The 14,369-nt window shown below is 35.9% G+C and overlaps 2 protein-coding genes and 2 long non-coding RNA genes across 9 annotated transcripts in view; 2 read left to right on the top strand and 2 right to left on the bottom strand.

Moving 5' to 3' along the window:
• Positions 1-12,027, top strand: part of Kcc (solute carrier family 12 member kcc) — an 81,843-nt gene extending 69,816 nt beyond the window's left edge. For 4 of the 6 annotated variants that reach the window (XM_083085156.1, XM_083085158.1, XM_083085157.1 and 1 more), the window contains 11 exons: positions 597-860; positions 1,691-1,876; positions 2,169-2,404; positions 2,574-2,764; positions 2,843-3,004; positions 3,157-4,595; positions 4,750-4,857; positions 5,006-5,059; positions 5,800-6,125; positions 6,197-6,336; positions 6,573-12,027. In XM_083085156.1, the coding sequence (XP_082941282.1) occupies positions 597-860; positions 1,691-1,876; positions 2,169-2,404; positions 2,574-2,764; positions 2,843-3,004; positions 3,157-4,595; positions 4,750-4,857; positions 5,006-5,059; positions 5,800-6,125; positions 6,197-6,336; positions 6,573-6,664 (3,198 nt within the window). In that variant the 3' untranslated portion in view covers positions 6,665-12,027. The remainder of the gene's footprint in view (positions 1-596; positions 861-1,690; positions 1,877-2,168; positions 2,405-2,573; positions 2,765-2,842; positions 3,005-3,156; positions 4,596-4,749; positions 4,858-5,005; positions 5,060-5,799; positions 6,126-6,196; positions 6,337-6,572) is intronic. The other 2 variants (XM_083085160.1, XM_083085161.1) reach the window with 2 other exon arrangements.
• LOC145963339 (uncharacterized) lies at positions 517-1,884 on the bottom strand. Its single transcript, XR_014436128.1, has 2 exons — positions 1,676-1,884; positions 517-885 (listed from the first exon to the last, which is right to left on the bottom strand). It is a non-coding gene; the product is annotated as an uncharacterized LOC145963339 (long non-coding RNA).
• LOC145963338 (uncharacterized) lies at positions 5,484-7,390 on the bottom strand. The gene is made up of 3 exons (XR_014436127.1): positions 6,960-7,390; positions 6,598-6,798; positions 5,484-6,355 (listed from the first exon to the last, which is right to left on the bottom strand). It is a non-coding gene; the product is annotated as an uncharacterized LOC145963338 (long non-coding RNA).
• Positions 12,028-12,435: 408 nt separating the features above from the next.
• On the top strand, positions 12,436-13,706 carry Nd-b17 (NADH dehydrogenase (ubiquinone) B17 subunit). The gene is made up of 4 exons (XM_083084080.1): positions 12,436-12,583; positions 12,952-13,219; positions 13,298-13,399; positions 13,479-13,706. Exons 1-4 carry the CDS (start codon positions 12,576-12,578, stop codon positions 13,614-13,616), a joined length of 516 nt encoding a protein of 171 aa, XP_082940206.1. The 5' UTR covers positions 12,436-12,575; the 3' UTR covers positions 13,617-13,706.
• The last annotated feature ends 663 nt before the right edge of the window (positions 13,707-14,369 follow it).

Below are 14,369 nucleotides of genomic sequence, written 5' to 3'. Positions count from 1 at the left end.
TGCGAGAACTTACATGACAAAGGACCAACAATTTCCATAAAAGCGTCTCGACGGACGAAGTTACGCGACACTTTTCCGCAAGTTTATCAATAAAATTGCAAATGAGATTGCGTCCTTTTTGGCATAATAAGAAGCTTATATAGGGTTACAACGCGAGCGAGGGTCGCGATTCTTATCATAAGCATGTGAATGATAAGAATTGATGACTGAATTGGATAGTTTGTCGGTTTAAAAATCTGAAAATTACTTCAGATTCTATTCAGTAATAAAATCTATACGCGAGAAGACAAAAATTGAAAAACATAGATAAATGAAAAGTAGTAGCAAAGTCTAATATTTATAACAAGTAGCGAAAGTCATGTGATCATCCATATCACTCAAATTTCGAATAAAATATTCAAAGTGTCTCTTCTTCTAAAAATAGTGCACAAGCTCAATTATATTATCTTTTTTTATTCAAAAGATTTTTTTAAATTAAAATACTCGGTGAAAATGTTGTAAGAAAAAAAAAGAGTGAAGTAAAAATATTTTATCTTTGAAATCCGCAATATTATACGTGTAATCGAGGGACGGATAAGAATCGAATTGAATCGTAGGAGGAGATGGAGGATCGGCCGCGGATCTCGACATTGCTCAACAGCTTGGCCAACTATAGCAACACCATTCCGGCTGCGACTGACCCTGATAGCAAACCGGCACCAGCTGCTGGGGGTGGAGCGCGAATGGGGACCCTCATAGGCGTCTATCTGCCATGTATCCAAAATATCTTTGGCGTAATCCTCTTTATCCGGTTAACATGGGTGGTTGGTACGGCTGGCGCTATTCAAGGTTTCTTTATCGTCCTATGCTGCTGTTGCGTAGTGAGTATACATTTGCAGAGCGTAACTGTATAGAAAATCGAAATTTTAGCCACATAAATTTGCTCTTAAGGGGATCCGGAGGGCAGTCGGAGTCCTGTTTTACCGATAAAATGTCATATTTCATTTTTGTCCGAAATCATTTTCTTAATTGCACAGAATAATAAATGCTCCTCCACGATTAAAGTACATACAGAAACAAAGCGGGAACCTCCTGATTTTATTTTAAAAATTAAGAAAAAATGGAAAAATTTCAGTTTTTTATCGGCTTCTGGGATCAAATCGTAACAATATTTGCTTTGTATGTACAAAATAAGATAGGTTCCCGCTAGAGATTGTATGAAGGAATATAAATGAATTTTTAGAAATGAGTTTAGAAGCCTAATGAAAAAGATTTCGGTAAATAAACCGAAATCTCTTTCATTAGGCTTCTAAACTCATTTCTAAAAATTCATTTATATTCCTTCATACAATCTCTAGCGGGAACCTATCTTATTTTGTGCATACAAACTGCAAAACTTTTATATTAAGCAAATATTGTTATGACCTTTTTACGATTTTTCAATTTTTAAAAATTTTTAATATAAAATCAGGAGGTTCTCGCTTTGTTTCTGTATGTATTTTAATCGTGGAGGAGCATTTATTATTTTGTGCAACTAATAAAAAGATTTCGGACAAAAATGAAATATAACATTTTATCGGTAAAACAGAACACCGACATCCCCTTAAGAACATATTGAGAATTTAATTGGGAGCGATGAATGTATAACTTCGCGCTGAATTAAGCTTCGAGAATATACAAATGAATCGTAACAAACAGTTATTTCTCGTAGACGATGCTGACGGCGATCAGCATGAGTGCCATCGCCACCAATGGCGTGGTACCAGCCGGTGGTTCCTATTTCATGATATCGAGAAGCTTAGGCCCGGAATTCGGCGGCGCCGTAGGTATGCTATTTTACACCGGTACTACTTTGGCTGCTGCGATGTACATCATCGGTGCCGTTGAAATCGTCCTCGTAAGTACCTGTCAATCGATCATTACTTCAATTAATCTTTTAATTGGTTGTACTGAGATTTACATCTATATCTAAAATAAAAAAGTAAAGATATCAGTTTCATGGTTCATAGTTGTTGAAATTAATCAAATTATCATGTATCAAGAAATATGGCATGATTTATCTCTTCATATAATATAAAATATTATTTATATATTTTATGGATTAAGGTGGACTTTTATATAATTTTTATCTTAATATTATAGGATATATCTTGTTGTCTTACTCATCTTTTTTCGGTACTTTTGTGTAGACTTACATGGCACCGTCACTCAGCATATTCGGTGACTTTACGAAAGATGCTAGTATTATGTACAACAACTTCCGGGTATATGGCACTGGCCTGCTTCTGATAATGGGAACAATTGTCTTCATTGGCGTAAAGTTCGTTAACAAGTTCGCTACAGTGGCACTGGCCTGCGTCATTCTCTCCATCGTTGCTGTTTACGTGGGACTCTTCGTGAACTTTAACGGCAACGAATCTCTGAAGTACTAAACTAATTACGATAATTTTCATATTACGTAGTTATCAACAGTGAGAATATTGTCGCGATATTATAACATTGTATAGACGATCCATAAATGATCGCATCTTTCGCAAAAGACAAGCGATTAAAAGAGGATTGAGCGCTATAAAACTCCGATATTTGTGTTTCAGAATGTGCATACTCGGCAGAAGACTATTAAAGGACATCAACGTTCTAACGGATTGCAATAAAAACGTTAGCGGCGTCTTACATGGCATCTATTGCGGTAACAACACCTATAGTAAATGTGATCCGTATTACACCGAGAACAACGTTACTATTATCAACGGTATTCGTGGCTTGGCCAGTGGCGTCTTCTTAGGTAAGATTACAATTTTTGTGATTATTATATAAGATAGATAAATTATTTGAAATGTGCCCTCCATTTTCTGACATGCAGAGAACATATGGGACAGTTTTCAAGAGGACGGCCAATTAATCTCATACGGGTCCGATCCGAAAGACATGGATGTCCTGTCAGGTTCGAGCTACAACCAGATTCAAGTCGATCTCACCACGACCTTTACCATTCTCATCGGTATATTCTTTCCTTCCGTAACAGGTAAGCTAATGAATTTCGTTATTCGAGATATACTAATATTAATATTTGTACTTTAATATTATTATTATTATGTACTGTATTATTATTATTATTATTTCTCTTTTTTATTATATTATATATACAAATCATAATTAATTAATGATGATCTATAGGAATCATGGCGGGCTCCAATCGATCCGGTGATTTAGCTGATGCCCAGAAATCCATCCCAATTGGCACAATCTGCGCGATTCTGACGACTTCTACCGTCTATCTGTCTAGCGTCTTACTTTTTGCCGGTACCGTTGACAACTTGCTACTACGCGACAAATTTGGTCAAAGTATCGGCGGCAAGCTAGTAGTGGCAAATATGGCGTGGCCGAATCAATGGGTGATTCTGATCGGTTCTTTCTTGTCCACTTTGGGCGCCGGCCTACAATCATTGACGGGAGCGCCACGACTGCTACAAGCGATTGCTAAAGACGGCATCATTCCTTTCCTGACGCCATTTGCCACCAGTTCTAGTCGGGGCGAACCTACGCGTGCCCTAATACTCACCATATTGATCTGCCAATGTGGTATCTTACTCGGCAACGTAGACTACCTGGCACCGTTGCTGTCCATGTTCTTCCTCATGTGCTACGGCTTTGTAAACCTCGCCTGCGCACTGCAGACCCTGCTGCGCACGCCCAATTGGCGACCGCGCTTCAAGTATTATCACTGGAGTTTGTCGTTCCTTGGTTTATCACTCTGCATTGCTATCATGTTCATGACCAGTTGGTACTACGCATTGCTGGCGATGGGTATGGCCAGCTGTATTTACAAATATATCGAATATCGCGGCGCTGAAAAGGAGTGGGGCGATGGTATTCGCGGTCTGGCGCTATCTGCCGCCAGATATTCGCTGCTTAGACTCGAGGAGGGCCCACCGCACACGAAGAACTGGCGCCCACAGATCCTAATCCTCGCCAAACTCACTGATGATCTGGTGCCCAAGTATCGCAAACTTTTTGCCTTTACTAGCCAGCTAAAGGCCGGCAAAGGTCTCACCATCAGTGTCAGCTGCATTGCCGGCGATTATACACAGAACTCAGGCGAAGCATTGGCAGCTAAACAGAGCTTGAAAAAGACCGCGTCGGAAGAAAAAGTTAAGGGTTTTGTCGACGTTCTCGTGGCAAAGAATGCCGTCGACGGCCTAAGCTCGCTGATACAAATTATTGGGCTAGGCGGATTGAAACCTAATACAGTGATACTGGGTTGGCCGTACGGTTGGCGGCAATCAGAGGAAGAGAGAACCTGGCGAGTCTTCCTGCAAACCGTGAGGAGCGTTGCGGCTGCCAAGATGGCGTTATTAGTACCCAAGGGCATAAACTTTTTCCCAGATTCCAGCGAGAAGATAATCGGCAATATCGATGTTTGGTGGATAGTACACGATGGCGGTCTACTGATGCTACTACCGTTCTTGTTGAAGCAGCATCGCACCTGGAAAAACTGCAAGATGAGGATTTTCACAGTCGCGCAGATGGAAGATAATTCTATACAGATGAAGAAAGATCTAAAGAAATTTCTGTACGACCTGAGAATCGAAGCAGAAGTCGAAATCGTCGAAATGGTAATTTGATTCTACAATATATATAATTTAGATACAGAGAGAAATTAATATTCTTTGAAAATTTCAATGTAACAAAAGTTTTTTAACGAAGAAAAATTGTCGATAGCATGATTAATTTCATAAATTAAAATTCCACGTTTTCGCTTGTTTATAGACGAATACCGATATTTCTGCATACACGTACGAACGTACCCTAATCATGGAGCAGAGGAATCAGATGTTACGCGAGCTACAATTGAACAAGAAACAGTCGCTAGGAGTGGTGAGTGTTACATGCGAGGCAAAGGGGAAAACTGCTTATAGCATTATATGTATAGATATATACATATAATACTAAAATAACAACATAGTGAGAGACGGTGATACTGATCGGTGTGTGTCTGTTTGTTGCGTGCTTGTCACGGATAAAGGTGCAGTCATTGGTGGACTTCAACGAGGTACCCGCCGAGGAAAAATTACCTCTGGTTTGTCAGATAACCCTCGGAATTCCATGTATGCCTGTCTCTCTCCTCATCATTGCTCCATTATACACTGATGATTTTATATTCCCTTTCTCTATTTCCACGATATCACATAACGGTCTTATTCCTCCTCGATGATCATACATATGATTAAAAAAAGCCATAAGTAGAAAGAAATTGTTGCGAGGTCGCTATTGAATTGATATCTTGCAAATATGATGAACTGCGCCTCATATATTTATCACTTTTGACATTGTTACCATAGAGTCATAGTTAATTTATGAGGCTAAGAATATTATGATTTAAAAATTAATTGCTCTCGAAAAAAAAAAAAATTTATTTATAAAGATAAAATAGTTTATAATGTGATAAACTTGTAAATGTAACAAGTTTACGAAAATAGATAAATAAGAAAAGTTTAGCGAATATCAACATCGTGTAATTTTGATTATTCTAATTTTCAAAATTAAAAATTAATTTGAAAATGTTCTTCAATATTTGTCTTCAATATTCTTCAATATTAGCGCCTGGCAACGATTTGCTTCTTTCTGTCCATCATGATCTCAGGAATTTTCCTTGAATTTCGGCTTCATTGGCACGATTGCTTACATAGATAGCATTGATTTGGCGGCCATAGTGCTTTGATGCTAGATTATTAGTCTCATCTTTCGATTGACTGTCTTCCGCTATTCGGGACACAGTGTTTCTCGCATGCGTTGCTTACTTGCGTTGCTGTAATACAGGTGCAGGCAATCGTGGACCACCATCATAACATCGACGCCAAAATACCGACCAAGGTGAGATTCCAGGAGCCGGGTAACCAAAATGTAACCGACGACACGAAGGAGAAATTGATGCAGGAAACCGAATTGAACAATAAAGAACCGGGTGTCGCCGAGGAAGCGAACGAAAAAGAAGAGGCTAAGGAAAACAATGACGAAGAAACAAAAGTTACCGGCGGTTCGCCCAAGACGGAGAACAAGGAGAATACAGAGAAGGAGGAGAAAGAGTGTAATGCGCAAGAGAACAAGAGTCAGAGTCCGGAAGTTAAGAAACCCACGATTACACCGTGAGTTGTACGATAATTTTTCTAATTTTAATTTTGATATTTATTTTTTAACAAACGATTCTGTTGAACAGCGACGAGGGTGATGTAAGGCGTATGCACACTTCATTGAAGTTAAATGAGGTAATCCGAAAGATGAGTAGCGAAGCTCAGCTGGTTATTTTGAATCTTCCTGGTCCGCCAAGGGACACCAAGATGGAACGTGAATCTAACTGTATCCTTTTTTCAATCATCTTAAAAAAATATCGTATCGTTCAGAAAAACACTATCGTGGTAATAATTCTTATTAGTATAATTCAAATTGTTAATTGTATAATTTAATGAATGCCAGAATGTCTTCTCAACATCGATTCTGAACTTTAAAAAGCTAAACATTAATAGATTTTTGAACAACAATAAGAGAGAAACAGAACATGTTAATTAAATTTTCTTAACTAACTTGAAAACCAGATATGGAATTCCTCGAGGTGCTTACCGAAGGCTTGGAAAGGGTACTGATGGTGCGGGGTAGCGGACGGGAAGTGATCACCATCTATTCGTGAACTAAAGTGATGGGAATTGATGCCGCTGTCTTGCGAAAGCAGAGCTCTAGTTTATTTTTCAGTGATCTAAACACCTTCTTCAGGAACACGCCGTTCTTGTGCCATTGTCTGCGCAGTCACTTGCGTCGCGCGCTCTGAAAGTCATTAAGGGAAGAGAGATGATGATACTAACAAGGACGATGGCGGTCGTCCGTCTATGTCGGAACGAAGCTTCATCGAAGCCGATTTATCGCGCGAACTGGGACGACCGATCGTCGTCCGATGATGAAACGAAACCAAAAAAACATGACTATACCAAAGGATAAGTTTCTTTTAAATGGATTTCTGAACGCGTCGGTTTATGTGTCAGGCATATACATGTCAGGGTCGCAGCGAGGACTATTCAGTTTCAAATTCAGACAACCTGTCAAATTCAGTCGAGCTCGCCGGACGACCGTGGTTGGTACCCTTTAGAAATCATCGGAACAAAAACCGTAGCTCAACGACACGAATTCTGAGTAAACGTCACTTTGATTCAATTCCTTTGCAACTGACAGCTAAAATCACGTCTAAAACGAACGGGAGAACAAAGATGAAAGTGGTAGAAAAAAAAGGGGGTGAAAAATTTGAGAATCAAAATTTGGTCCGAGGCTAAGGTCGAAGCATCTACGAAACCACTGCCAGACTACTTTCTAAATGCTTCGCGTTTAACCAAAGACGCGAAAGGCTCATTTTTCTACACGCATTGTCGTTAATAGAGAAAGAATAAGAGTAGTAGGTACGTATATATAATTTTATTGCTTGATAGAGGTGAATTTAGAGTAGCCTAGGATAGCGCTGACTTTTATTATGATTACGTATGTGTATTTGATAATAGAGAAAGACGACGCGAGAATGTCGCGAGTATTATTGCATTTCCTCTGGGGATTGAGGCCCCCGCTCTCTTTTCCAGTCTCGCGCGAAAATTTTTGCACACATCATACACATATATATACAAATACACGTACACACACGCGCGCGTTTGTATCGTCTTTAAGGCCTACCGGTCCAAGATGCCACTACCACTTGCTAATCGATAACACCAAGTGAAGTTGAATCATGACGCGAAGAGCGCAACTCGAAAGACTCATGCTAAAATGCGCGTCGGTCCTTACCGAATCTCATCGAAAGAACATACATATATACGTATACATATACATATATATATATATATATATATATATATATATATATATGTAACGTTAGCGTATAAAGTAATTCTAATCGCGTTAAGTGTCGTCGTATGCATGTCATGTTCCGCGCGTAGCCTCGTTTTCGGCCGCGCTTCATTTAGGTATCTGATATATCTAGTTAATCAACGAGCGCGGGATACACGCGTCTTTCTCAGTCCTTTTGGTATCATCGAGAAATTGACAGAAATTTTTATTAAATTTTCCACTAAATTTTGTTAGGTCGATTCGAGGCCGTTGAAAAGAAAGACAAGTAGAGAACTAATCTTATTGAAATCATCTCTCATCTTTAAAGTAACCAAAATTAATTCTAATTTCCAGATGATCGTTTCGACATTAAATTTAGTATCAAAAATGGAGAAATTACTTTTATTTTAATTGGTTTTAAAATTAAGAAACTTTATTTTAATCTTTTGATTCTCTATCGAAACGACGTTAAATTCTATTTAGCACCGAGTTATTCGAGTTTTGTTTGATGAATGAAAATCTTTACGGAAGGAATGAGAAAGAGATAAGTGTGGGACTAGCGTTCAGTGTAATATTTATCGATATATTGCTTAATCAGTGTCCGTGAGTAAATTATACTATCCTAAGGATTACGCGGGATTACGCACCGCGTCTTTTTAAATTTCTGCAAATTCTTGCAACTGATAAAATAATAGAAACGACGATAATTAACAGTCGTTTGGACCTAGGACATACTGAAACTATTGCCATTTCTTGATTATAAAAATATGAAAACGTCACACAAAATAATTATTATTTGAAATGGAATTTCAGAAAATCAAATAAATGACTTTAAATAGCAAAGAAAAAAATTTAGGAAAACTTAATTGTTTTTGGATGTAAACAAATAAAACAATCTTAATTTTTTAGTAAGCTTATATTCTATCACATATTTTGAATTATGTAATGTATATTATATTGTAAACGTATAATGAGAATTGAAGATCATTAAATCTTCAAGTGACAAACCGATGCTATCGGAAAGAAATAAAAGCGCGATAGTTTCAGAGCCTCCTCATATACATATATGTACATTCACATTGTTCATTGTAAAGTGCACGCACTGTCCTGCAATACCAGTAGCTAGAGAAGAAGAGGAAAAAGAAATAAGAAAAGAAGAAACACAGAAAATTATATATCTATGAAAGTGTATCGAATTAAAAACGGGCGAGTGTGCGAGCCGATATCGCCACTGATCCATATTAGTCTAGATAAAAATGAATATTTACATTAATGGAGGGAGGAGAGATTTAGGTATATATACATATATATATATATATATATATATATATATATATATATATTATATATATATATCCCATGCTAAGTTGTTTCACTTTTATCGGACGCATAATTCGCGTCGGATATCCCGAAACGAGAGGAAAGAAAGAGGCATCAGCGAAAAGCGTTGCGTAATTTAATTTATGAAATAATCATAAGTAGCGAAATGCGCTCGCATTTCAACACCTCAATTTGAGACAGATATATATCTATAAGCAATATATATCTTTATCGAGTACATCGCGCGACAGACGAAGATCTGCAACGGAGCTAGATACATAGATTCTATATAATGTGTATAGACCCATAATATACACATAAAAAATTATTACTCTCCTTCTCTCTCCACATCTTTCTCTTTCTCTCTCTCTATCTCTATCTCTCTCTCGTCCATGATGTTTGCGATATATACTTTATAATTTTATTACGTTACTTACCGATTGCATATATTTTATGTGTACTTATCTTACTCGATAGGCATTGGCACTGCATAGTTTATACGAGACATGTTAACATTATGAGAAAGTTTATTACAAATACGAATCGATTGTTGCCGGATAAATCGCCAATACACACACACATACATATTGTACATACACACATAAAGCAAAAAAAAAAAAGGGAAGAGAGAAATGTGACCGCGCATTTATTCATAAGGGATTAAAAGAAGATGAATATTAAAAGAAGAAAAAAATGAGGAGCATCATCCTTTTCATAGGTCGAACAGTATTGCAGTATATTCTGCTGCCGCTTTATATTTTACTATGTCGTATTTACTTTAAATGCACAATGACCACATGCACACAAACGTATGTGTGATATATATATATATACATATAGAATATTATACAGATGTATATTATTTGTAGCTGGTAAGAATGAAAGTGATTAATGAAATTTGAGAAAATTTAAGGTCCGGCAGTTCTGATTAATCTAATATAGCGCATTCCGATGACAAGCGCGATTCACATCACTCTCATTCTACTCGGCTCATACGTGTTATCGGCAACAGCGAAGGTGCGTCCGCGGTTTATGTTCGCTCTGCGGAAACAGAACAATACTTTGCGTCCTCTGGATAGTTTCTTCTCCATTCCTCGTAATCGCATTATAGAAGATAGATTGCAAAAGACTGAATATAAGCCGGCTATGGCGGAAACACACATAGTGAACATCAATGTATGCGACTCGTTGCGGATAAATAAAAATGCGCACAATACTTTGGCTATAAAGAAGAAGTCCTCAATATATCGCAAAGAAGTAGAAGCTAAGATAGTATTGCAAACGATGCGTGAAGGTGAAAAGGGAAACCGTAAGGCAACCACTTTGATCAAGAGAGAATGTTTAAAAGTCAGAAATATTGTTCTGCTTCTGTAACTTATTCCAAACATGATAAGCAAAGTCGAGAGAATATTCATGAAAATTGTATTCATTCTTAATTAGAATATTCTAATTTTCGGAAACAATTATTCCGATATTCTCGAGGGTAATTGGGAGAAAGTCTTTTGGAAGATATTGACTCATTGCACTTTGCGCTCTGTTTTTGAACATAAATTTCGGGCGATTATCGATACTCTGCGGCTGTTTCGAATAACATAGTAATATAGCAGTGGGCTTGGCATTTGTCGAGGTATTTGTGCGGCGTTTGCACGACGCATTCCGTTTATAAAATGGAATCCGTGCTCTGGATTTAAATCACCTCTAGGCTGTGAGATGCGAGCTAAGCAGCAGACAAACTTGCTCGAAACCTCAATCATATGTGTCAAATCAAGTATAAATCTACTTTTAATCTGTATCGTATAACCGATCCTCTCTCATCAAAATAGGAGGAATACACGACTTAATTCTCACTCCAGAAACTGCGACGATTTCTTCTGCCCTTGAGACTCAAATAATAAAAAAGATATATATTTATTAATTCCCTTACACGGGAAGAGAAAAAAAGAAATATTGATCTAGAGAAATAAAGATGTTATTATAAATATACATACAGAGCGGACCTGAAGTGGCGAAAGTGGATGTCGACAAGAGGGATGCGCGAATTTGAGATAACTTTTTCTCCAATAGCGTCTTTTCATTGCTTATTGCTTCTTATATTTACATTAAATAAGAGTTTGTTACTTATATTTTTAACATTTGTGATAACTCGTCAATTGTATTTAGTTTCGATCTTAAACAACTATGTACTTAGAGTCGTTGAAATCTTCGGCGAAGAAAATTTAATCTCAAATTCGTCGATGCATCCCCTGTTATAGGTCTCGCCTTTCCTGGTCCACACTAAGTATACTATATGTATACATGGTGTCTGCTTTCTCTTGACAATAGATACCACAATAGATCAAATCACTAATGAAATGTGTTTGAGATATAAATGAAATTGAATGTAATTTTGCTGATAAAGATATATGCAATTTTAAAAAGATATTTAACTAGAGTTATATATCAAAAATATATATGTGTACTTACTCTATAATGGCATGAGAATCGATATAATTGTAAGTTTCTGACTTGAAGTTTATACTTTGTGTGCGCTTAGTCCATTTTTAAGGCCATTTAAGGTTTTTTCTTCGCAAAATGCAGTTCTCGATCGCACGTAACTGTCGTTAGGAGGAAGTATTGCACAAGACACCCTGTACATACATATATGCGATACGAGATAATATATTTGTAGATACACACAAAGTTTAGTCGTCTGAATATAGTATATAGAGTCAATACTGTGAAGAGCCTGTAACTTACTTACCTATACCCTTAGATAATAGACGATAATACTTGTAACTGATTTACGAAAGATGAAGTATATGAATGAAAAAAAAATATACTGCGAGAAAATCGATTAAATAAATAAATGATATACCTATATGATCAGAATGTTGCACCAATTTTGTTATCATCGTTCTCACTTCCTTATAACATCTCTTTTTTTATTATCATCTATTATTGTATTTATATATAATTATTTATATGTAATTGTTCATTTCTCTTTTTTTATAGAACAAAATCTAATTACCTGATTTTAAGTATTTTTGTAAATAAAAAGTTGCAAGTGACAGTCGGCTGTTCATAAAAATATTGATATAAAAATGCATAATTTTAAAATACTTCGTTTAAATTGATTATCGAAATATTCTTTGTTTTTATATTAAATTTTCATTTGAAGAGATAAAGCTTTTCATTAAAGATTTGAAAATTTGAAAATTTGAAAATTCTCGCGGGGTAAAATAACATGGAATTTACCAATCGGAACAAAGAAATCTTTGCTTTTGATTGGCCAATTAAACGCGAGATTGCCGAACGTATTCAAGATGGCGCCACATATGTGACATGTGTGATGTAATAGGAACATATAACCTCATTTCCAGAGAAGTTTGAGGAATTGTTGATAATATTCTGAGATTCTTTTAAACGTCAATAGAATCATGTCGCGGTACGTAATATTTTTTTTTTATTCTTCTGTATATTTCTAGCATAAAATAACAACATGTGTGTCAACAAATGAATGAAATGTTGACATGTATCAGTTTTGTGCCTAGTGTAATTTTGACATTAAAAAATTTTAAACCTTTTTTATTATAATAAAAAGCTTCTCACGATGAAAAATAACGAGAGAACTTGTATATCTACATAAATCCTTGCGTCACTCAAAATAACGAGACCTAGTGTTTCATGAAAATCCTTTTAATGATTTTGACAACGCATCCAAGTTATAATCTAGCAATATTTCTCTTTTATTCAAGCAATATTTAGGACTGGCAATAGATTTATGTAATTATTCTTACAATTTACTGTCTCTAGAGTACCATCTCCCCCAGATACTATAGCCTTGGAAGGCGGAGGAGATAAACCCATGAACATAGTTCGTCGTATAGGTCGCGAAAGGGAACGAATGCTGGGGATGACAGATGAGGAACGTGCCTGGAGAAAGAAATGGCTGGATGCACAAAAGCTCGCTCCAGAAGAGCCGGTGACACCACCGGGTTACTATAAGGAGATGTACAATCCCATCAGGAGATTTTACAAAGCGCCTATGAATAAAGTTCAAAATATGATAGAACCATTTTTGGTAACAGTGCAAGCATGATGAGAAAGATTTATTCAATAAAACTTATATATACAAAAATTAATTTTTGTCTTCTTACAGGGCTATACAGGTGCATGTGTTGCGCGACATATTATATCCAAAACTGCGATAGGTATTTTTACAGTCTATTGCATCTATTACCATCTAAAGTTTAATAAAATGGTACTGTAACAAAAGTTTTTTTCAAACACGAGATGCACTGCTTTTATTTCAAGGTATATTTTATGTATTTTATTTCCAGCAATGGACAAGACAAGGTGGATGGAAAATAGCTCTATCAAGACCAAAAATGTATCCTGATACCAAAGATCTGGATGCTTTATATCGAACAAAGGGTAACCAATTTTATGTAAATGGTTTCGATAAATCTCCTATATAAATTGTAGAAATACATGTCTTTCATATATAGTTATTTAATTAATAAATGTTATTAGAGAACATGATATTATTAATAAACAGTAATAATAGATATCAATGTCATCTGTTTTATAAAATTGGTTCAATTTGTTAATTTATTTTTTTTAATTCAATTTATATTGTTATATAAAACGTGAAATTTGTAGTTTTATTCAGAATTATATTCTGGGTTATTTTCTAAAATTTATTAGTTTGGAGTAATAAGTGACGTTCCATTAACCAATTTAGATTAAAAAAACAAATGTCTTTATCTATTTAATTAATTAAATGCTATTTTATTCCAAGATAAATTTTGAACGCAATCCTGGAGAGTGAAAAATTTTAATCAGAATTTTAAAGAATTTATGTCACCGAAATATATTAGCCTTAATAATTAAAGATTCTTCGAAAGTAAATTTAAATTTTCTTAAACTAAACTGCTTTATCTTCAAATAATTTTTAACTATTTTATTTGTATAAAAATAGAAGAAGAAAACCAATCAGAAAAATTAAAAATAGCTATAGATTTATGAAAATAGTAGATGGACAACTCGATTGATCAACCTTGATGATGTGTCAACCTCATGGCCCGTATTCAGAACGCGCTTATAAAGATATTAGTGCGTTCTACATACGGGCCCATGTCCCCTTTCCCCGAGATTGTATTACTAGAGCAGTTAGTGTTACTCTCTAGATATTTCTTAGTCGATGGCTATCACCATTCAAAACTATCCTG

This window comes from Camponotus vicinus, unplaced genomic scaffold (assembly GCF_025532165.1).
Source record: "Camponotus vicinus isolate PSW18456_S1 unplaced genomic scaffold, iyCamVici1.0 SCAF_12, whole genome shotgun sequence".
In the NCBI taxonomy this organism is placed as follows: Eukaryota; Metazoa; Arthropoda; class Insecta; order Hymenoptera; family Formicidae; genus Camponotus; species Camponotus vicinus.
Note: the sequence above shows the minus strand (reverse complement) of the source record. Positions and strands in the feature narration are given on the sequence as shown.

What these genes read in the sequence shown, in the direction of transcription:
- Nd-b17 (XM_083084080.1), top strand. An exon ending in ATATGATAGAACCATTTTTG is followed by an intron (nt 13,220 to 13,297) that starts GTAACAGTGCAA and finishes GTCTTCTTACAG; the next exon opens with GGCTATACAGGTGCATGTGT. An exon ending in ATCTAAAGTTTAATAAAATG is followed by an intron (nt 13,400 to 13,478) that starts GTACTGTAACAA and finishes TTTTATTTCCAG; the next exon opens with CAATGGACAAGACAAGGTGG.